At 44.1% G+C, this 22860-nt stretch overlaps 1 protein-coding gene across 10 annotated transcripts in view; it reads right to left on the reverse strand.

Moving 5' to 3' along the window:
* The window catches only part of LOC137429041 (diacylglycerol kinase iota), a 687154-nt gene that overhangs the window by 141414 nt on the left and 522880 nt on the right, over nucleotides 1-22860 (reverse strand). For all 10 annotated transcript variants that reach the window (XR_013623429.1, XR_013623428.1, XR_013623427.1 and 7 more), the window contains one exon: nucleotides 10702-10829. Coding sequence is in view for 7 of the 10 variants with exons in the window: in XM_078777718.1 (XP_078633844.1) it covers nucleotides 10702-10829 (128 nt within the window). In the remaining 3 variants the exon portion in view is untranslated. The remainder of the gene's footprint in view (nucleotides 1-10701; nucleotides 10830-22860) is intronic.

The raw sequence follows: 22860 nt of genomic DNA on the forward strand, positions 1-22860 counted from the left end.
CATTATGAATCTGTTTTGATGCACTTTCTTGGAACAGATTCTGTTGTGGCCAAAACAAGATACGACTACAACAGTATACCAACAGTATACCAATAGCTAATATACAAAGTTTCTCAAAAGGTCTGCCAGTGAAAATAGAGGGGAGATGAAGGTTATATTTGCTGTTTTGAAAATTCTAAAAGAATAATGAGCCAGTTAAGTGAAATATCAGTGCATAACCTGGGAGTAAAATCATCTCAACGTTTCAAGTCTTCCATGTCAGAAGGTCTATTCAACACTGCATATGGCATCTTCTGTAAGAATGATCAATGAATGACTGTTATAAAATCAATAAGTAACTGATTTAATCTGGTGTGTCTGTTGTTAAATTTTTATGGAAAATGTCCCTCACAAAGTTATAATTTTTGAGTTCCTTGACAAGGAACGTTGACACAGGAGAAGGCCAATACTCCTATCAAAGCTGTAAAGGAGAAGGCCAATAGCAATTTCAAGTTTTCTCCTTTTTTGAATGTACTTCAAGTGCAATTTTCACTTATTTTATTATATATTAAACGTGGAATTTTGTAGTATTTATTTGCTTGTTTTGTTGGGGTGGGGTGGTGGGGGCACAACTACCCAATTGCTGTTCAAATGGATCTTGGTTCTTCGTGTGCATTGTTTTTTTTATCACTTTTCAATTATTGTGCAATCTCGTTTTCACATTGGTTGTGTTTTCCCTTTGTGTTATTGCGTGGGTGTGTAGGTGGGGGTTTTTAAAATCTTATTTTGCTCTTTTTAGTGCCAGCACAACTACACTATAGTGATGTAGTTCACTTTTTAGCAAATATGTCGGGGTGCATTTTTACATCCTAATTTACGACATTTTTGTACGTTTTTATTGATGTACAGTACCTGCAAAATAATAAATTAATGAGTGAAAGCTTGTGCCATTATTACAAACGTATGTTTGTCCATGCTCTATCCTTTTTTTAATGTTGAGCATCAAACAAGGAAGCAGTACATACCATTTTTTAAGTCATTCTAAAACTATGACGTGGCCCAGGTTTGAACCACTGACCTCCCACATTCCGAGCGGATGTTCTAATTACTAAACCAACAATGCTTTAATCAGTAAGTTCTTGATAAAGTGATTTTTGCAATAGTTTTTCTTTTTATGTTGTTTTTTTGCGATTAATGAACTCAATTAATGACTAATGCATTATTTGTTGCACATATTCTTCAGATGGGTAAACTCCTTCAACTGTTCAGAAAGTTGTTATTGACCCATGAAAAGTTTGGTACTTCAGACTAGAGGTGAGCCTTACACCAGATACAGTGGTGCAACTTCAGTGAGCTTGTCTTTTATGAGACTCTGTCTGCTGGAAGTGTCATTGACCACTTTCTTGAAGAGGAAAGTACCAACATAAGTACTGAAAATGTCATATCTGTTGATGAATCTGATGCAGTTGATGTTTGTCCGCAGTCAATACAGATATAAGCTGACTCAGCAAGATCCATGTACAGTGTTGTGATGGTTCTGTGTAATGTATTGGGAATGACACGAGGAATGGCATGAAAAAGCCACCAACATCATCTGAGTTTATTGCTGACAGTGCAAGAAGGGTGGTCCTACAGAACCCTTCAATCTGCTGGATTTGGTCGTTGGTAGCTTCAATGAACCCAAGATTGACCATAAGGTGGGTGTAGCTGATAAACACTGCTTCAAGCTGATGAATATTGCCTGGTGAAGAAAAGTCACCAGATTTTTTTCAAGCGTTCCAGGAAATGGGCATTGCATTTGAACTGGATGAAAAGTGATCCAGTCTATTCAGGAGTTTGTTTGTCAAATTTGCAGACAAAGTGTTGCCAGTGTCTATGAGGGTAGCTATGAACTATTTTGTTTTGAAAGGTCAAACAGGCAGGTTTGTCTCCCACCAGAGATTTCCTCATCATCCATGCAGGAGAGACAAATATCAGGCAGGAATACACTGAAGGGCACTTCAGTGTTTGATCGATTGTCCTTTCCTTCATGCTATACCCTTTCAGCTGGTGCACCTGCCTCACAACTTTCCCCCCTTGATGCCCGAGAAAGCAAAGCCCTCAAAATAATTGGGATCTCCTACTACGAAGCTGTGTGGGTGAGGCCTGTTACTTTCCCATCGGAGATAGGTTGGTGGCCTCTGTGTATTCCGCCATCTTCATTTTGTTATTACACCCTCTCCCCACTCTTGGTTGTGCCCTTCCCAGGCTTGTGCAGATCATACATGTTCTGCCAATAACCCTCTTCTTATATTAATGAACAGGATTAGATAATTAAATTGATATATGTGGGAAAATTACATACCCAGACCAGGAATCGAACCCAGGTCCTCAGTAAAACCGTACCAGTTTTCCAGAGGACCTGGGTTCGACCTGGTCTGGGCATGTAATTTTCCCACATATCAATTTAACCCTCTTCTTATTAAACTCCAAATATCCAGGCTTACTTCTCACCTCCACTCATTTGTTCCTCTTTTCTCTTGCCAGTGGAATGAAATGGAAAACCAAATACTACATTGGAGTCATCAGAAGGAACCCGAATAAGCAAAGAGCAAAGATGGAGTCATCAGGAGCAACCTGTATAGGATTCGGGTTTCAGCCGCTACTCCACAACCCTCAAACCCATCCAGGTGCAGCCAAGTGAACCTTCCAGAAAAATCTCTGCAAGAATTCACTTCTCCTTGGACAGACAGATTAAGAAAGAGAGAAAGAAAGAACAAGCAAAAAATAGAATGAATAAAGAGAAATGTGAAAAAGTAGAAAGAAATGTGAAAGAAACAAAGATCCCTAACTCCGAGCCCTAGCTCCTTCCCTTAACTCCTAGCCCTAACTATTAGCCCTAAGTCCTAGCTCTAGCTCCTAGCCCCAACGCCTGGCCAACTTCCCCAGTCTGTTCAGTCCCATTTCCCTCCAGAGCTTCAAGTCAGCTGTACACCACTACCGTAGGGTCATCCCCCATCATATTGATGACCTCATCAGCCCCAAATTACCCCATTCACCATTCACAAGCACTCCGATTTTTCAGGTACTGGTACTGTTCACCCCCTTTCGTTTGTTAGTTGTCAGATGGCTTGTTCATTTTATATCCCAGCTTTCCCCTTCCTCATCTTACTGTGTTTCATTCAGTTTCTGTGCAACCTACCCCCCCCCCCCCCCCACCCCCATGTGTCATTTTCCTCTTCTCCCCGATCTCTCTCATTCTCACTTCTACTCTGCTGTTGATGTTTCCCCATTTCCATTGTGTTCCCTTCCAATTTGCTGTAGCCGTTCCATGAGTCTTGGTCATGTATACAGAAAAATATAAAAAACGATTTTCGTAAACAAAAACTTCATCTCCTTTCATATGCAGTGCATGGTTGTATGCACAGCATCATTGGTTGGGTGGTGGGGGGGGGGGGGGGGGGGCGATAAGGGAGGGACCCCTGGAGGTTCGAGCAGGAATTTGAAATTTGGCCCAGTTGACATCAACAGTTTGCCAATTCTCATGAAGAACATCGTGGGATGTTTATCGTCCATTTTTGTTTGTCCACCAGGGTGACCTTTTACAGCAGGGCCAAGATTCCAACCCAGGCTAGACAGCCCGATGATTGAGTGTGCATACATCTAGGCTATCCTGTCAGCCTTGCTGATTGCAACATTATTATCCTCATTACAGTGGATAAAATGAATCATCCTAACCTTCTTGTGAAACCTCAGTAACATTTGTGGTAAACAGAGGCATTCTCAAAAACTGTGCATAAATTTGAAATGAGCTGTATCTTGTCAGAAGCAAGATATCTCCATATATGGGATTGCTAAGAAGTTATTGGGGGAAAACAATCCGTTTCCAAAGCAATTTATCTTTCAAATGCTCAATTCAAGAACCGTTTATTGATCCCCTAGTTGATGGCAGTTAATCTGTGCAGAAGTATAATTCCTACACAGTCCTCTGTTCATATTGTAGTGTATCCTTTCTTGCATTTCAGAGCTGCATTAAACAAGCAAACAAAGGAATCAAGCTCTGTCCTTTGAATACAGTCTGTAAGCACGCGGACAAAGCCGATAATTAACAATCACTTCCATCTCTTCTTTTTCAGCAAGGATTGAGGAAAACGCATGTGCCAGGGTTTATAAGTACCCCAGAAATTAAAATGAAATCTCAAGTAGTCAAAGCTGGGACTCATATTGTCGCGCGATCCCTTCGGTTAACACCGTAGGACCGCGGAGGACCGAACGCCTTTAATGGAGGCAACGATCAAATACGGATTCGGCTATAAAAGCACGGGAGGAAGAATGAAGAGGGAGAAGCGGCAAGCACGTACCTATAGATCCGACCGCAGCTCCGATCCTGGAGGAAATTAACTCAAACGAAAATCCCGGTTAAAATGTACAAAAATAATGATTTATTGAACGGAACCCGACGATAAAATCTAATTCTAAATTGGGATGTCCTCACAACTCACTTCAGAAACGAGACAAAGGAATGAATTAATAAAACAACTGTCCGTTGTGGATTTGTGTACGATGTGGTGCGTGCTTATCTGTCTGTAGTCTGCAGTCAAGGAGGGTCCGGCTTCGAACGCAGTCGTCCGACCGCGGCTCCGGTCAGTGGGAAATAGGCCTTGATGCACCCCTCGTTCGCGCGCCGTCAGGCTTCACCGAGCACCTCGCTGCACCTGCCAGCCTCGCTCGTAGCACCAAGCACCAAGAACACCACAAGTACCAATAAATAACCCAGGGGAGCGAGCGCGAAGGAAAACCAGGGAAGACCAGCCAAGAGCTCTGAGCGACAGATATCTCCAAGAGTCCAGCGCAGGGAGAGACACAGCTTCAAGCACAAGGAGAGAGAAAAAAAATGTCGTCCAGCGAGTCCTTTTGTCATCTGGCGTGTGATGTCAATTCTTTCTCTGCCCCAACCAGAGCCTCGTATCTTAGTCTTCCAGAACGTTCTCCCCGTGCTGGTGTCCTCCCATTGGCCGAGTGCTTCCCGCCCACCATGTCACGCCACCCTCGTGACCAACCACAAGTCCTTCCCTTCCCTCCAATCACGGGGCAGTTCTCTGTCCCTTCCACAGACCAATCACAGTCCTCTTGGGCATGGCTATAGCCTGACATGAGGCTCGTGCTAGGCCAGCTGGTGTGTGGCTGGCTGCGGCCCATGCGGCGGTGCCCCGATCTGGCTTCCTGCCTGTTTCCCAAAGTCGTTGTGGTAAGGGAGGGGAATTATTTAATGTATGCACTATGGGACCTATCTAAATGTCTATATGAGAATGCGTTGCCATAAGGGACACTGGGTTTGCGACAGGGGGAATGACAAACAAAGGAATATTCCCCATAATCCCTGTACTAATTAGCATGCCCCACCCCCTCGCGGCGGGGACACAAATACAGCTTATACCGACAAACCGGGCTAAACATAAAACTTATTACAAGGTAGATTCCCTATCGCGACAGACAAAGCATGATACCTATTCAGATCTACCTGGCTCTATATATCACTCTACCCAAAATCATAACAATATATATATATATATATATATATATATATATATATATATATATATATATATATATATATAAATATATATATATATAATTGTGTCACGCTACCAGATTCTTGTACCAGATGCGCTAAACATCTACTGCGTATAAACGCCGTTGAAAGGCGGCGCCGCGTGTTTCACCGTTTTCGCTTCCGGATTGATCGTTTATCAGCAATAAACCGCCGGAAATATACCTTTATTGGACACAGTTTCGTCTTATATTTCACCCACCGACGGAAAAATATATGATCTTTCGTTCTATGACAGTGGCATTACCTGTTATGACCGTTGAAGCCTGAATTTTGCTTCGGACTCCACAGTCATTTTCTGCGATTCTGCGGCAACAGTCGCCTGGTGGCGCTAGTCGCTACACGTGTTTATTTTGGATTTCCTGGAAGTTTGGGCCGGTGTTGACCTTGGTTGGGTACATTGTCGGGAAATTTATCGAATTTATGACTTCAGTTGACTATGGATTCGCAAGGCTCAGTTTCTTCAGTGGTTTCTGCATCTGGACGTGTCTGGCTTGATTTGATTCTACCCGCACCCAAATTGTATGTGGAAAATGACATCGAGGACCTCAAGGAGACGGTGAAAACCTATTTCGATTATGCTGACACTGACCCCGAGAGTGAAACCGACTCCCCTGAGGTCGAGGCATTGGCAGAAGAGTCTGCGCCTGACGAAGATGAAGATGAAGCTGACGAGTGGTATGACCGGAGACCAGAGGATGTCAGTGAAACTTTGGTAGGCATTGGCAATGCAGTGCACTAGATTCACCCCAGTCAGCCCAGACCCAGTCTCCAGATCTCATCTCATCTACATTGTTGAGTGGTCAGGGCCTACATGTAGGCTGACTCATCATTTTGCCTTGATATTTTGGCATGACAGCTTGGGCTAGCGTACAGATGGGGGGGGGGGGGGGGGCGAGGATTTACAGTATTTGTGCACAGTTGCAATGCAGATTATGCTTGAAGATTCAATGCAGATTATGCTACACATAATAAATACAGCAGTAGTAGAAGAAACATGAGCGTGTTTGTTTCCCATAAATTCCAATTAAAATCAGTGCTGGTCACAACTTATTTGTTAGGAAAAAGTGAAAAATACAGAATATTGGCAAGGTGCCCAAAAAAATTGGCACTCGGCCAATAACTCGTATGGTACTTTTATTTACTTTACATGTCCAACATCATGCTTGAAAAAAACCTTTAGAACCCTAGAAATTGATTCTGATTGTAAATTACTGGATTTCCGTCGAGTCCGAAGCGAAATTTTCTAGATTTCCTGGCATGAAAAGTTGAAAACCTTGACATTTTGGGTAACACATGAATATTTAAATTTTTGTTTTCATGCATTTGTAATTGCCCAATTTGACCAACCCTGCTATTTTATGGAGGTACAGGGTTGGTACTTCAATGCTGCAGGTAGAACTCTAAATCCATAATTTGAGCATCTGGTACAAGAATCTGGTAGCGTGACATATATATATATATATATATATATATATATATATATACTGAAACGCAAAAGAAACATACCACCTTTGAAACCTTTAAATATCAACAATAACACTGCGTGTAGTAAATGTGTGAACTTATTTGTGGACAACAGTGTCCTCACTGTCAGACAAAACGGTCACGGATGGTCACTTGAACCTTCAATGGTCACTTCATAGCACAGCTGTTGAACAGCCGTTTTGACTGTCAGTGATTAGCCAAGGGGTACGGGATGATTTTAATGAGCTGCACGTGATGTCTTGATATTGGCTTTAAAAAGGCCAGTGCAAAATGGGCATTTCAATCAACATGCCACGATTGTCAAGGGATCAATAGCAGCGTGCCCTGGGCATGCTGCAAGGCAGACTGAGCTACCGTGAGGTGGCACGTCGCCTTGGCTGTTCACACCAGACGATATCGGCCCTGGTGGACAGAGACACCCTCCACAACTCTGCAGATGACAGACCTCGATCAGGGAGGCTGGGCGTCACCACTGCAAGGCAGGATAGGCAGATGGTCCGAAGTCACCTGCGGGATCGATTCCGTTCAGCATCCCGCACTGCGGCAGAAACTCCGGGGCGTGCAAACCCACGGATCTCCAATGATACTGCACGAAGACGACTGCATGACTATGGTCTGACTGCCAGAAGACCATACAGAGGCCCCGTGATGATGGCTGCCCATCGCCGCAACCGACAGAGATGGTGCCAGCAGCATCAGCGGTGGACCTTGGCGCAGTGGAACGAGGTCGCTTTCAGCGATGAGTCAAGGTTCTGTGTGGACAGTCCTGATGGGCGTGAGCATGTCTGGAGAAGAAATGGCGAGCGATATGCCGATTGTTGCGTGCGTCAAGCCAACAGGTGGGGTGGCCCAAGTGTGATGGTGTGGGCCTCCATATCAGGCCGGTACAGGACGCCACTGGTGGTTGTGGATGGGAATCTTAACGCCCAGCGGTATGTGGATAACATCCTGCGACCTCATCTGCTGCCATTCCTGCTAGACCACCCAGAACTGAGAACCTTTCAGCATGACAACACTCGTCCCCATGCTGCTCGCTTTACCACTGCATTTCTCCAAGGCGAGAACATCAACACCATGCAGTGGCCTGCGCTCTCCCATGACCTGAATCCCATAGAGCACCTGTGGGATGAGCTTGGGAGACGCATAGTTGGCAGGGCCAGGACACGGGCAGAGCTGCTTCAGACATTGAGGACTGAGTGGGACAGAATCCAGCAGCAATCCATCCAAAGACTGGTAGGCAGTATACGCCGACGATGCACTGCCTGTATCCAAAACAATGGTGGCCACACACGCTATTGAAAGGGGACTGACATTGCACCCTGTGCTGTTCTGTACTGTAGAACAAACCTCACGGTAGCTCAGTCCGCCTTGCAGCATGCCCAGGGCATGCTGCCATTGATCCCTTGACAATCGTGGCATGTTGATTGAAATGCCCATTTTGCACTGGCCTTTTTAAAGCCAATATCAAGACATCACGTGCAGCTCATTAAAATCATCCCGTACCCCTTGGCTAATCACTGACAGTCAAAACGGCTGTTCAACAGCTGTGCTATGAAGTGACCATTGAAGGTTCAAGTGACCATCCGTCACCGTTTTGTCTGACAGTGAGGACACTATTGTCCACAAATAAGTTCACACATTTACTACACGCAGTGTTATTGTTGATATTTAAAGGTTTCAAAGGTGGTAAGTTTCTTTTGCGTTTCAGTATATATATATATATATATATATATATATATATATATATATATATATATATATATATATATATATATATATATATATACCTGGCATTTAATATGGAATATTTTTTGGGGTGAACTTACTTTTCAAGATGACTTAGAACCAAAAGTTCATTGGAATTATGTTGAAATTATTCTAGATTTTGTTAATGTGACCAGCAAATAAATTGATCCTTGAAAGTGATGTAAATTGATATCGAACTCAATTCACGGACAGTACTGTGTTAAACTTCTGTACGTTTTCCAGAAGTATCTCTTTATTTTGCACATTAGCCCAAATTTTTTTTTAACAAAAACAAAAGTTAAATTACGACTGGGATTACGGACAGTAAAATTACAGTTCAGTACTTCGTGTAATCCCCACGAGCATTCAGGAGAGCACGTACATGTTGAGGCATGCTGTTCACGAGATTTGCCAAGGTTTGGACAGGAATAGCTTGCCATGCAGTTACAATAGCCTGCTGCAATTCATGCACAGAGGCAGGCTGCTGGTCCAAGTTGTCGATTTGACGCGTTAATTCTGCCCACAAGTTCTCTATCGGATTCATATCCGGGGACATGGCAGGCCACTCCATATGCTCTACACCACGGTCAGCAAGAAAGTGCTGGATCATGCGAGCACGATGAGGCTGTGCATTGTAATCTTGGAAGACAAAGTTTCCTCAAAAGGCTGCACGAACAAATGGAAGCAATGTTTCTTCCAGAATGGCCCTGTGCTTGAACTGGTTCAGGTTTCCATTCAGAACAACCAGGTCAGTTTTGCCCACTGCATGAAAATCAGCCCAAACGGTCACCCCACCACCTCCAGCTTGGACTCTTGGCACTATACAATCTTCGTTGTAGGCTTCATGCACTTGTCTGCGCACTCGGACGCGGCCATATTGACGATAGACCAGAAATCTAGACTTGTCACTGAAGATCACGTGATTCCAGTGTCCTGGCTGCCATTGACGGTGCTCTCTGGCCCACTGCAATCGGCGCTGGCGGTGTTGTCTGGTCAGACGTGGCTTTCTCAGGGGATGCCTGGCACGATAGCCTGCATCCAGCGGTATATGTACATACATATATATATATACATACATATATATATATATACAGTACATATATATATATATATATATATATATATATATATATATATATATATATATATATATATATATATATATATATATATATCACTCCATAAGTATTGGAGCAGTAAAATCAAATTTGTTATTGTTGCTCTATACTGAAGAAATTTGAATTCGAGATCAAAAGATGGACAGGAGGCGAGTACTGAAGGTTTTTGTTTTTTTTTCTTGGTATTTATATGCAAATATGTTTTACCATCGTGGAAAAATAGCACTTTTTTGATGTTCAGTCCCTCCATTTTAGATAAGACAGTATAATGACAAGGGGCATTTTAATTTATTTTTTTAAGGGCCACGGTGGTTTGTAGGAGTAGTATTCTACCAAAACTAAGAGGGTAGCATTGTCCAAAAATGCAGCACCTCTATAAAGCACATTCTGCTTTGAAGTGCAGGAAAAAATACTCAGATGCAAGTCCGAATGGTTAATTTCAAGTTCGTATGCTGTCCAATTAGTTTTGGTAAATAGTGTGGTCATCAAAGTGTTCATCCTAAACATGAAACGGGAATTTTTTAATTGCCTAAAAAGTTCTTTTTTTGAAGCACACATTGATACAAAGGCTCCACCAGTGTCTTGTAAACCAAAAGGAAATTTAAAAAAAACGATCTAGCTTGCTTAATGTTCCTTCTGAAAAGCAACGCTGGTGGACACAGCACCAGATGGGTAATTTGTCAGATTTGAACTTATTTAGATGCTAATCCCAGACTGATAACCTAAATATGAGCCTTAAATGCACAATTTAAAGAAGCAAACGTGTGCACAAATGCCTACCCCAAAGGTGCTTCTGGAACCCTCGGTAGGGCCATCATCGGAGCAATTGATTCATTCGAAATCTGCAGCTCAGGGTCCATCACAAATAGTTCATCCATGGAGATGTCAATGAGACAGTGCAGGTGTTCCTGGTAAGAATGCCAACAAGATACTCGGTGAATAAATGCATGCAGGGCATCAATAAACAACCATTTTGGAACTATTGACAAAACTTATTTTCCCCACACAACACAACTATTTACCCCACTGTTTAAACTGTTTAAACTTGAAGTGATGTTGAAATTAATACCATTATTAGGATTAAAATATAATTTACATACTTTGTGGTAGTGGACCCTGAAGATAACACTATGAAAATTAAACTTTAACAAGCCATGACAACAGCTAAGCAACAGTGATTTCTCTCTTCAAAAAATGAATGTCAACAAGGAACTGAAATGCCTTGTAAAAAGAGTTATTTGAAAAAAAATTATGAATGGAGCACTGAGCTCAATATTTGTAGGGTCTGCATGTTTTAAGAGCCACTCCCCCATCCCCTCACCCCATCCATCTCCCCCCCCCCCCCTGCCTATCTACTGGAGCATGTAATTTTTTAGGTCCTGTTGGTGCAGTAAGCTTCTCCTTATGTTTGCATTACAACAAGCGAAGTTATGGTCACAATCCATCCTGTTAGAGAGGGCATAAAGCTTCAGTGAATTCCTCGAGGCTCCTCAGCCCATTGCTGAGCAACATCCATTTTGTGTGCTTGCGACATGGTGCATAGCCATCACACTGTATGCAGGGCCTTCTCATTCATGTTGAACCAAGCATGAATAACTAAGAAAACAATTCCAGGCCTTTCAGATTAGCTGGCCCAAAATTTTCAAGTTGCCTTTGCTTCGTTTTTTTCTGCTTTTTTGAAAGTTCCTCAAAGCCTCCCTCACATATATATGACTCTTGCCTTCCTTTTTTTTCCATCTCTTTGAGTTAACACCACCATTGGTTTCACCCAGGAATTATAAAAACAGAGCCTGCAGACTCTCTTTAGTTTAACTATCAAATGGATGGAGGAAATTAGAGCACTGGCAAAAAAAGCATTTGGTCAGATTATGCTTCACCAAGCACTTCCATCCAAACAAATATAACAACTACACTGTCAATCACCACAATCGATCACTCACCAAAAAGTAAATGCAATAAGCTACATGAGCAACAACATAACAACATGACACAATATGCTATGTTTTTCCAATGCATATATGATTAGTAAGACAAGTTTTTTCAATGTAGATATGATTAGTAAGATAAGTTTTTCCAATGCATATATGATTAGTAAGATACGTTTTTCCAATGCATATATGATTAGTAAGATACGTTTTTCCAATGCATACATGATTAGTAAGATAAGTTTTTTTCAATGCATATATGATTAGTAAGATAAGTTTTTTCCAATGCATACATGATTAGTAAGATACGTTTTTTTCCAATGCATATATGATCGCTAAGATAAGTTTTTTCAATACATTTATGATTAGTAAGATAAATCTTTTTTAATGCATATATGATTAGTAAGATAAGTTTTTCAAAGCATATATGATCAGTAAGAAGTTTTTTCAATGCATATATGATTAGTAAAATAAGTTTTTTCAATGCACGTATGATTAGTAAGATAAGTTTTTCCAATGCATACATGATTAGTAAGATACGTTTTTTTCCAATGCATATATGATTACTAAGATAGGTTTTTTCAATGCAAATATGATCAGTAACATAAGTCTTTTTCAATGCATATATGATTGGTAAGATAAGTTTTTCAAAGCATATATGATTAGTAAGAAGTTTTTTCAATGCATATATGATTCGTAAGAAGTTTTTTCAATGCATATATGATCAGTAAGACAAGTCTTTTTCAATGCATATATGATTAGTAAGATAAGTTTTTTTCAATGCATATTCGATTAGTAAGATGAGTTTTTTCAATGTATATATGATTACTAAAATAAGTTTTTCCAATGCATATATGATCAGTAAGATAAGTCTTTTTCAATGCATATATGATTAGTAAGAAGTTTTTTTCAATGCATATTTGATTAGTAAGATACGTTTTTTTTCAATGCATATATGATTAGTAAGATAAGTTTTTTTCAATGCATATATGATTAGTAAGATAAGGTTTTTCCAATGCATATCTGATCAGTAAGATAAGTGTTTTTTTTTGTTTTTTTTCAATGTTGGAGGCTCCAGGCACGGACTGTTAGCCCTCAACGAATCGAGGCCAGGCTTTAAATAAAAGAGAAGAAAAGTGCATGATGAAAAGTGTATGATGCTTGTCTGCAAGAAAGAGAGGTTGAAGCGAGTCCGGTAGCTGTAATTTGATAAGTTTTTCACGTTTCAGTTTCAGTTAATCAGTTTCGTTTCAGTCAGACAAGTTTCAGTTAAGCACGGGTCCTAAAATCCTGCTCTGTCACTCTATCTCACCCTCTCTCTGTTATTTTCACCCTCTCTTTTGCTCAAGGTCATCTGTCAGCATCTTGGAAATCAGAAAACATTACCGCTTTACACAAAAAATGTGCAAAAACAGATCCTTGCAACTACAGACCAATCAGCCTGCTCCCAATTATCAGCAAAGTCATGGAATCCATCATTGCTCCGGATATCAAATCCTTCCTCTTCTCCAAATGGCTTGATCACCGATCATCAATTTGGATTCAGACCAGGTCAATCTACTCTGGACATGTTGCTTCTGCTGTCTCAACAATGGATGGAGGTCCTCAATGCCAAACAGGAAATCAGAGCTGTCTCCCTTGACATATCACGTGCCTTCGATACGGTCTGGTACCCAGCTCTGATCACCAAACTCTCCTCCTATGGTATCCATGGAAATCTCCACGCTTGGCTTGTGGACTTCCTCTCTGGTCATAGTCAACGTGTGGCCCTGAATGGATTTCTCTCATCACCCCCTTCCTATTCTGGCTGGAGTTCCCCAAGGTAGTGTTCTGGGCCCTGTGCTTTTTCTGGTCTTCATCAACGATCTCTCCGACTCTCTGGAAAATCCTCTCTATCTCTTTGCTGATGACTCCACTCCTCTTCCGCTCCATTCCTCATCCCTCAGATCGGCAGCCTGCAGCCTCCTCACTCTCTGTAGACCTGAAAAAAATCACAGACTGGTCAAACAAGTGGAACATGTCTTTCAATCCTGACAAATCTCACGCTCTTACGATGTCTCTCCGAAAAGACCGACTGGAAAACCCTCCCATCTACTTTCTCAACAATCCTCTCCAAGAAGTTCTATTGCTCAAGCTTTTGGGTCTCACTATCTGCCATGATCTTTCTTGGGAAAACCACATTTCCAAACTGGCCTCCAAAGCCAGTCGCCGACTGGGCATCCTCCGTCGTGCGAAGTCCTTCCTTGTGTTACGTGGTCCTCCCGGTGACAACCTGGTCTCGGTGACCCCCGGACCGTGAGAGGAACTCCGCCAGAAAGATCTAGGATTTATACGCTTTCGTAACGCAATCAATATGAATTCCAGTCAATAAGAAACCCCACACCAAGGATCCGGATTAATCAATAATATATTCCCCAATCAATCCACCACCATCAACAGTCAATCAACAATATTACTAAGATGGCCATCTTATATATGGCCCCCCTTTCCCCACTCACGACCCCTCAATGGTCACTGTCCCTCACAATGTCTCTGGGCCCCTCCAGACCAAGGTGCAGGTCGACTTCTCCGCACACGGGCGGTTGAACGAACCCCTGGCTGACGTGCTCCAAACGTGCACGTCGCGTACCAGGGACCGCTGCTGCAGCGCACACCTCCTGGCCAAGCAAAGCGGCAAAGCAACGCGCAGCTTGCCAAGCACGCGAGGCCCAAGGTGCGACCCATACGCGGCCTTGTAGACGTTGAGGCGAACTGTGCCGGACGCTTGGTTCCGTGCACGAACCCACGGCAACTTGACGTGTAACCGGTAATTACCCCGCACAGGTAACTCCTCTCGCCAGACGGGCTTTCAAACGCAGCATTCCCCACGCTGCTCAATATCGACACCGCTCGCGTCGGAGCTGGGCGAGGAAGAAGAAGAAGATCGCCGCTTCTCCCGGACCTCGTGTCTTTTCTTCTTCCGTTTCCGGTCTCCTTTTCCCCAGAAGGGCTCCTGACCCTTTAATCACAACAACCTTTTAATCGAATAAACATTAATAAGCAATGACCTGAATAGTAATTCACATAAATTCACATAAATCCGAAACACTCCCCCCCTTCAAGAAAGAAAGTTTGAACCCAGCGAAAACTTTCTTTGCCGGCCAACTTTGAGAAACAAACCAGATAACTCACACCCCCAAATCATCAGTTCCCCCCCCGGGCACAATTATCACTTAAAAATAAAGCAACAAAATTTCACAAAACCCCTAGATTAATTCACTCTGGACCAAGCGTCAACCACTTCTAGTTTCTCTTGAATGACGGTGAAGAGGTGGTGACCAAAGCCCCAAAGTTAAACCTCTCGATAGCACTTTTTCGGGAGGCCCAGCTGAGTATTCCCTACATGGACGCCTTAAGGAATGTGGAGTTAACAGTTAGTCCGGGGAGGAAAGTTCATTACATGGACGCCTTTAAGAACGTGGAGTTCACGGTTAGTCCGTGCAGGAAAGTTCACTACCTGGACGCCTTTAAGAACGTGGCGTTCACGGTTAGTCCGTGTAGGAGCCCCGGCTCGGCGGCTCCACCGTATATAGTGCTTCAACTTCTCCAGACTCCTAACAGTTACGGTGGGACCCCTTGTCCCAGCCGTTACCTGACTGGCGGTCTCCTTCTCGGCCAGTGCTCTGACATTCATTCTTTCGGGAGGTGCCGTAACTCTGGGAGCCTCCATAGTAATATCGGCTGCTGCCAACCCCAAAACTACCGCCAAGTTGTCCTCTTCTGTAGAACTCTCGACGCCTACGAAATGCCTTCCCTACTGTTATGGTCCGACCCTCCAAATCCTTACCATTCCAATTCTTCTCTGCCTCTCTGGCGTCTCTGGTGCTTGCAAACGTGACAAAGCCGAACCCTCTTGACCGTTGCGTTTCCCTGTCTTTTACCACCCGCACTTCCACCAGCGGCCCATATCTGTTGAAGACAGAGGTCAGAACTTCTTCCTCTGTGTTGAAGTTCAGTCCCCCTACAAATAACTTTGAACTGTTGTCGCCATCCCGAGCTGGGGTGGTGTTATTTCCCCTGCGGTGCTCTTTACCCACCCTCGGGTTACCATAAATTTGCCCCCCGGCCAAATCATTCCCGATAATCACAGATACTCCCTCTACAGGAAGCGTGGCTTGTAAACCGACGGTGACCTGTCCTGACACCAAATCGGATTCCAAATGGATGACATGCAGTGGGGCACTAACACAGCCACCGATCCCTTGTAACCGAACACTATCACCAGTTGCGGTACTCTTTGACAATGGCAAAATGCCTTCAAGCATTAAGGATTGATGGGCTCCTGTGTCCCTCAATACCCTAACAGGTCTTGGGTTAGTCAAGTCTCCCTCGAGTGAGACCAACCCCTCATAAATAAATGGTTGGTAACTCTTCTGTGGGCGATTTCTTACGCTTGCCATCGCATTCGGAGTTGTAATAGTCGGACTCCGCTCTGGGTTTTCCCTTTTCATGAGGTAACAACTGGACATCAAGTGTCCAGGTTTTTTGCAAAAGGCGCAAGTAGGCCCGGAGGAAAAACTCGTGGTCTGCCTCGGGCCCCCCGGGAAATAAGTTTGTCTTGGGCCCATAGCCCTCTGATTTCGAACAGTTGGGGTATCCGCGTTGTCCCCATAATCCTCTCGAGGCCGCCGCCATGTATTGTCGTTCTCCGCACCAGGTGTTCCATAACTCCCCTGCTGAAGTCTAGGTGAGGAGCTAGGTGTGTGGACCCCTATCCGGTGTGTTAAGGCATAATCATCTGCCATGGTGGCTGCGTCCCACAACTTTGGTACTTTCTTTTCCTGCAGGTACACTTTGATGTCCTCGTGGACACACTGTTGAAATTCCTCCACCAGCATCAGGTCACGCAATGCTTCGAAGTCGTTCCCGACTCCTTTCGACTCACACCACCGATCAAACATGTTTTCTTTCACTCTGGCAAACTCCACATGGGTCTCACTCTCCCTCTTCCTGGCATTCCTGAATTTTTGCCGGTAAGCTTCAGGAACCAACTCATAGGCTTTGAGGATGTGCTTCTTCAATACCTCATAATCTGCACATTGGTCCATTGGTAGCGCCGAATATATCTCTTGAGCTTTACCCACCAGCACACTTTGCACTAGTATGGTCCAGGCCTCCTCCGGCCAGTTTAACTGTCGAGCCACTTTCTCAAAGTGTGGAAAAAATTGAGTGACTTCCTTTTCACTGAAGGGTGGAACCAGCCTCACATGTCTGCCAACATCCCAGGTTTTCTGGCTAGGGGTCGACCCCGTCAGCAAGGGTGGTACCTCTCCCCGTTCTCTCATTAAATCCAGCTCCTTGAATTTAATTTCTTGCTGAAGCGCCAGATCACGTTCCTTCAACTCCCTTTCGGCTTTTCTCTCCTCTGCTTCGAGTTCCCTGGCAGCTCTCCTCTCCTCTGCTTTTCTCCCTTCTAACCTTTCCTGGAGTTCTCGTTCCACTCTCCTTTCCTCTGCTTGTTTCTCTTCTCTCCTCTCTTCTGCTTTCCTTTCTTCTTCTGATCTTTCCTTTTCTGCTTTCCTTTCTTCTTCTGCTCTTTCCTTTTCTGCTTTCCTTTCTTCTTCTTTTAACCTTTCCTGGAGTTCTCGTTCCACTCTCCTTTCCTCTGCTTGTTTCTCTTCTCTCCTCTCTTCTGCTTTCCTTTCTTCTTCTTTTAACCTTTCCTGGAGTTCTCCTTCCACTCTCCTTTCCTCTGCTTGTTTCTCTTCTCTCCTCTCTTCTGCTTTCCTTTCCTCTTCTGCTCTTTCCTTTTCTGCTTTCCTTTCTTCTTCTTTGATCCGTTCCTGGCTCCGTAATTGCAACTCCAGTTTCCGGAGCTCAACGTCTTCTGGTTCTTCGGGTAGCCACTCCCAGGCTAACTCGTCCCATCTATCTATAATTCCAGCAATCTCTGTGTGTCTGTCTGTGTGTCTGTGTGTCTGTGTGTCTGTGTGTCTGTGTGTCTGTGTGTCTGTGTGTCTGTGTGTCTGTGACCGCTGTTTCTCGACAACCACGGGTCCGATATACTTGAAACTTGCCAGGTATATTGCTGGGGACCCGAGGATGTGCCTTTTCAAGGTTTCATATTAATCGGACAATTACTTACCGAGATATGTCCAAAAAACGCTTCAACCAATCAGAGAGCAGCGAGCTATCACGTGTGCCGAACGTGGCGATCAGGCTCTGCCTCGGACGGCACATTTGACAGCGTATTCATTTATTTCACGTTGGAAAACTATGTTGCCGTTAAACTATGTTTTAAAACGAATTCAAACTGCGATTAAATTAAAACGATTCATCCTAACTGCGATTTGCGAACTTCCGGACAGTGACGACTGTCCGGCAGCACGCTTTCCGGCATCCAATCACAGAACGCTTTGTTGCGTAGGCGTGGCCGATGTGAGACGAGCGGAGCTGAGCGCGTTACGAGCTGACCGCCATTACGGTACGTAATTCGATTTCTTATGCGCATTATTTCTCCCAATTCATTCATCTCCCAATTTCTCCCAATTCAATTCGTATCACTAATAAAAACGAATTTGCGATTCATTCGCTTTCCTGCGCGTTTGTGCACGCGATGGCGATTGCTTTACCAAACTCCGGAAGCCGTTCGCTTTGGACCAAACCATTGCATGAGGGGGGGGTTCTGTGGTCGTTGCGAATGGACCAAACCATTCATGTAAATAGAGGGGGGGGATTGTCACTGTACTCGCAAGCCGTTCGCCGTTCGCTTTGGCGTTGCGAATGAACCAAACCATTTCATGTAAATAGAGGGGGGGGGGGGATATAATTTTAGATAGATATATAGTACGGGCATATATATAGTACGGGCATGCCCTAGTGTTCCTAATCCCACCATAGACTGTATCACCGTGGTCTGCAACTCTGCCTTCCTCAAATTAGTTCGGACCTCCAAGTTAAAATGTTTGGCCAATTTCAAGAGGTCCGATTTTAGTAATGCTCGGAACTGTGCCTCACTAGGGGTTACCGCAAAGTTCTGTGCCACAAACGCCATGGTGACTACTGGTAACACCTGTTAACCTTCACCCCAGAAATTTCCAGCAAAGAAAAGCAACAGTATTACTATTATTGCTATTGTTATTTTTTTCTTTTTTTCTTTTTTGTTGTTGTTGTTTTGTCGACAGAGCAAAACAATTTTGGGAACGTTGGAAAAGTTCCCATTCTTGGGAATTCTTTCCCGGACTAAAATTTAGAAAATTTTATAGATCCCGGACGAGCCCCCAATTTCTGTTACGTGGTCCTCCCGGTGACTACCTGGTCTCGGTGACCCCCGGACCGTGAGAGGAACTCCGCCAGAAAGATCTAGGATTTATACGCTTTCGTAATGCAATCAATATGAATTCCAGTCAATAAGAAACCCCACACCAAGGATCCGGATTAATCAATAATATATTCCCCAATCAATCCACCACCATCAACAGTCAATCAACAATATTACAAAGATGGCCATCTTATATATGTCCCCCCTTTCCCCACTCACGACCCCTCAATGGTCACTGTCCCTCACAATGTCTCTGGGCCCCTCCAGACCAAGGTGCAGTTCGACTTCTCCGCACACGGGCGGTTGAACAAACCCCTGGCTGACGTGCTCCAAACGTGCACGTCGCGTACCGGGGACCGCTGCTGCAGCGCACACCTCCTGGCCAAGCAAAGCGGGCAAAGCAACGCACGGCTTGCCAAGCGCGCGAGGCCCAAGGTGCGACCCGTACGCGGCCTTGTAGACGTTGAGGCGAACTGTGCCGGACGCTTGGTTCCATGCACGAACCCACGGCAACTTGACGTGTAACCGGTAATTACCCAGCACAGGTAACTCCTCTCGCCAGACGGGCTTTCAAACGCAGCGTTCCCCACGCTGCTCAATATCGACACCGCTCGCGTCGGAGCTGGGCGAGGAAGAAGAAGATCGCTGCTTCTCCCGGACCTCGTCTCTTTTCTTCTTCCGTTTCCGGTCTCCTTTTCCCCAGAAGGGCTCCTGACCCTTTAATCACAACAACCTTTAATCGAATAAACATTAATAAGCAATGACCTGAATAGTAATTCACATAAATTCACATAAATCCGTAACACTTGGCACACCTGAGCTCCTCACCACATACAAGGCTTTCATCCGCAGCTCAATGGAATACTGTTCCCCCCTCTGGGCTCCTGCCTCACACCGAGCACGGCTACACGGTGTTGAAACCAAAGCTTTCAGAATCATTGGAATCTCCTGCGATGAAGCTAACTCCGAGGGCCTTTCACTCACTCACCGCAGGCAGGTTGGTGGTCTTTCTGTCTTCTACCGACTCCTCTCCGGCCTTGCTCCCCCAGCTCTCTCTGTGCTCTGTCCCCCAAATATTCCTACAGGTCGCACAAGATCTGCCAGCAACCCTCTTATGGTTAAACTGCCAAAATCTAGGCTCTCTGCTCACCTTCACTCTTTCATTCCCTTTTTCACCCGCCTCCGGAACAAACTCCCCCACTCCCTTCAATCCCACCCCTCCCTCCAGGTCTTTAAAACAGCTGTTCACCAACATCTCTTATCTTCCCCCATCCAAAACCTTGATCTTTTCTACCCCCACTAATTCACCCCAGATACACTTTTTCGAAATTCCAACTTCTTTCCTGGAAGTCCTTGCAGTGTCCATATGATTTCTACGTCTCCCACCTACCCCCAAGCCCTCTCCCTCCCACAGTTCTCTCGATGTCCCTGCTCTCAAATGTTGTTTGTGTCCTTCCCCCTCTCTCCCCATCTTGTCTACCGCTCCCCTTATTTTGTGTTTTATGTGTCGGTTTGTGTCGGTTTGACTTTTTGTGTGATTAATGTTAGCGCTTTCACGAGGCTCGATCTTGTATACAAAAAAAAAAAGACCAGCAATTCTGACACGGTGAGTGTAAAATGGTTCTGGGCACCACTTTAACGCTTCTAAGTACTACCCTGGGTGGTTGCTGTCCACAGCCTAATACCTATTAAAAGACTTTTCACTGCATATATTATTAGTCTCTGGTCAGACAATTTTAAGCTCATGTTTGTGGAGATATTGTTTCTGAATGATTTTTTCAGATGCAGCCCGTTGGTTGCATCATTGCTGGGAGTGCTACTGTGCCGCTGATGCACTGCCCTGTTTCCAGCAAGGTGGTACCATTTTTCCGACCTCAGTAGGATGACAGGCTGAGTCAACCCATCTGATGTTATTTACCGCACGACAGGGGCTCAACCTCAAGACCGAAATAACTAAAGGCAGCCAATTTAACCGGTAAGCCAACACCAGGCTTTCTGAAGTGGCAGGCACACAAGGTAGAAGGGGGGGATAATGCTAAGAAAAGGGGAAAAAATGGAACAAGTACAGATACATTCAAAGGGAGAGCAGTATTCCATGCCAAATAAATAAATATCCTCCAGCGCGGCATTGTCGGGGCGCCTTCGGCCTTCGGCACCTGCCAATACCATCATGCAGCTCATAGAGACTGTATTGTGTATTGGGTGGGAGAGGTGACCAATAAATTGATTGATTAATTGCATAATTAATATCAAAAAATAATGATCATAAAATATTTTCTTATTCAATTGGCTAATAGCATACCTAAACCACCAGTGCTTCATCCGAAGCTGTAACTTTTTGAAAAGTAAATAATAAGTCATTAATCAAAAAAATCAATAATTAATTGATTAATCAATAGATAATAAATCGATTATTGATTAATCAATGGATGAAAAATATCCTTTATAACCACATCACTTGGTCACTATCGTGTCCAAATATCAGCTTCCTAGCTCAAAAGGCACCTGAGATATTGCCCAGACGAGAAAGAAAATAAATAAATGATTAATAATGAAAATAAATAAATAATCATAAAATAATTAAATAATTAATCAATTGGCTAATATAATAAATAAACCACCACCGTTTCATCCGAATCTGTAACTTAAAAAAAAAATTCATTCATTAATTAATCCCTGGTGTTGTGCTAGCGGCTAGGGTGCCGGCTTAGGATACCTGGGTTCGAATCAATTCGAATCCCTGGTTCGAATTCCTGGGTTCGAATCCCGGTCGATCGCTGAATTAACGCCAGGGGGGTTGACTCAGCCTGTCATCCTTCCGAGGTCGGCCAATTGAGTACCAGTTCACTGGTAATTCCCTGTTTGTCGTTAAAGGCGACAAAAAGGGTTGGCGTCAGGAAGGGCATCCGGCTGTAAAACATTGCTTCAAAAAGGGGACCGAACAAACAACAACAACCAGGGTTACCCAAAAAGGCCAACCCCCGCTTTGCGGGGAAAAATGGCCTCTGAAGGTGGTTATTTATATATCTATAATTAAATAAATAATTGATTTTTATTTTTTTTATTTTTTGGTATACAGGATCGAGGCTCATACATTAATCATTTTTGTGATTAATGTTAGTAAGAGCTAACATTAATCACAAAAAAAACAAACGGACACATAAAACATACAATAAAGGGAGCAGGAGTCAAGATGGGGAGAGAGAGTGAAGCACACAAGTACAACAGTGGAGAACAGGGACGTCGGGAGATCTGTGGGAGGGAGAGGGCTGGGGGGGAGGAGGCATTGGAAGGTGGGGGGGTGGGTGGGAGAGGTGTAAAACACATGGACACTACTAGGACTTCCAAGAAAGAAGTCGGTATTTCGACAAAGCGGCTCTGGGGTGAATTAACGGGGGTAGAAAAGATCAAGGTTTTGGATGGGGGAAGATAAGAGATGGTGGTGAACAGCTGTTTAAAGACCTGGAGGGAGGAGTGGGATTGAAGGGAGTGAGGGAGTTTGTTCCAGAGGCGGGAAAAAAGAGAAATGAAAGAGTGAAGGTGAGCAGAGAGTCTTGATTTTGGCAGTTTCACCATAAGAGGGTTGCTGGCAGATCTTGTGCGACCTGCAGGAATATTTGGGGGACAGAGCACAGAGAGAGCTGGGGGAGCAAGGCCGGAGAGGAGTCGGTGGGAGACAGGAAGCCCACCAACCTGCCTGCGGTGAGTGAGTGA

The sequence above is a fragment of the Myxine glutinosa genome, chromosome 1, assembly GCF_964187855.1.
Source record: "Myxine glutinosa chromosome 1, kmMyxGlut1.1, whole genome shotgun sequence".
Taxonomy (NCBI): domain Eukaryota; kingdom Metazoa; phylum Chordata; class Myxini; order Myxiniformes; family Myxinidae; genus Myxine; species Myxine glutinosa.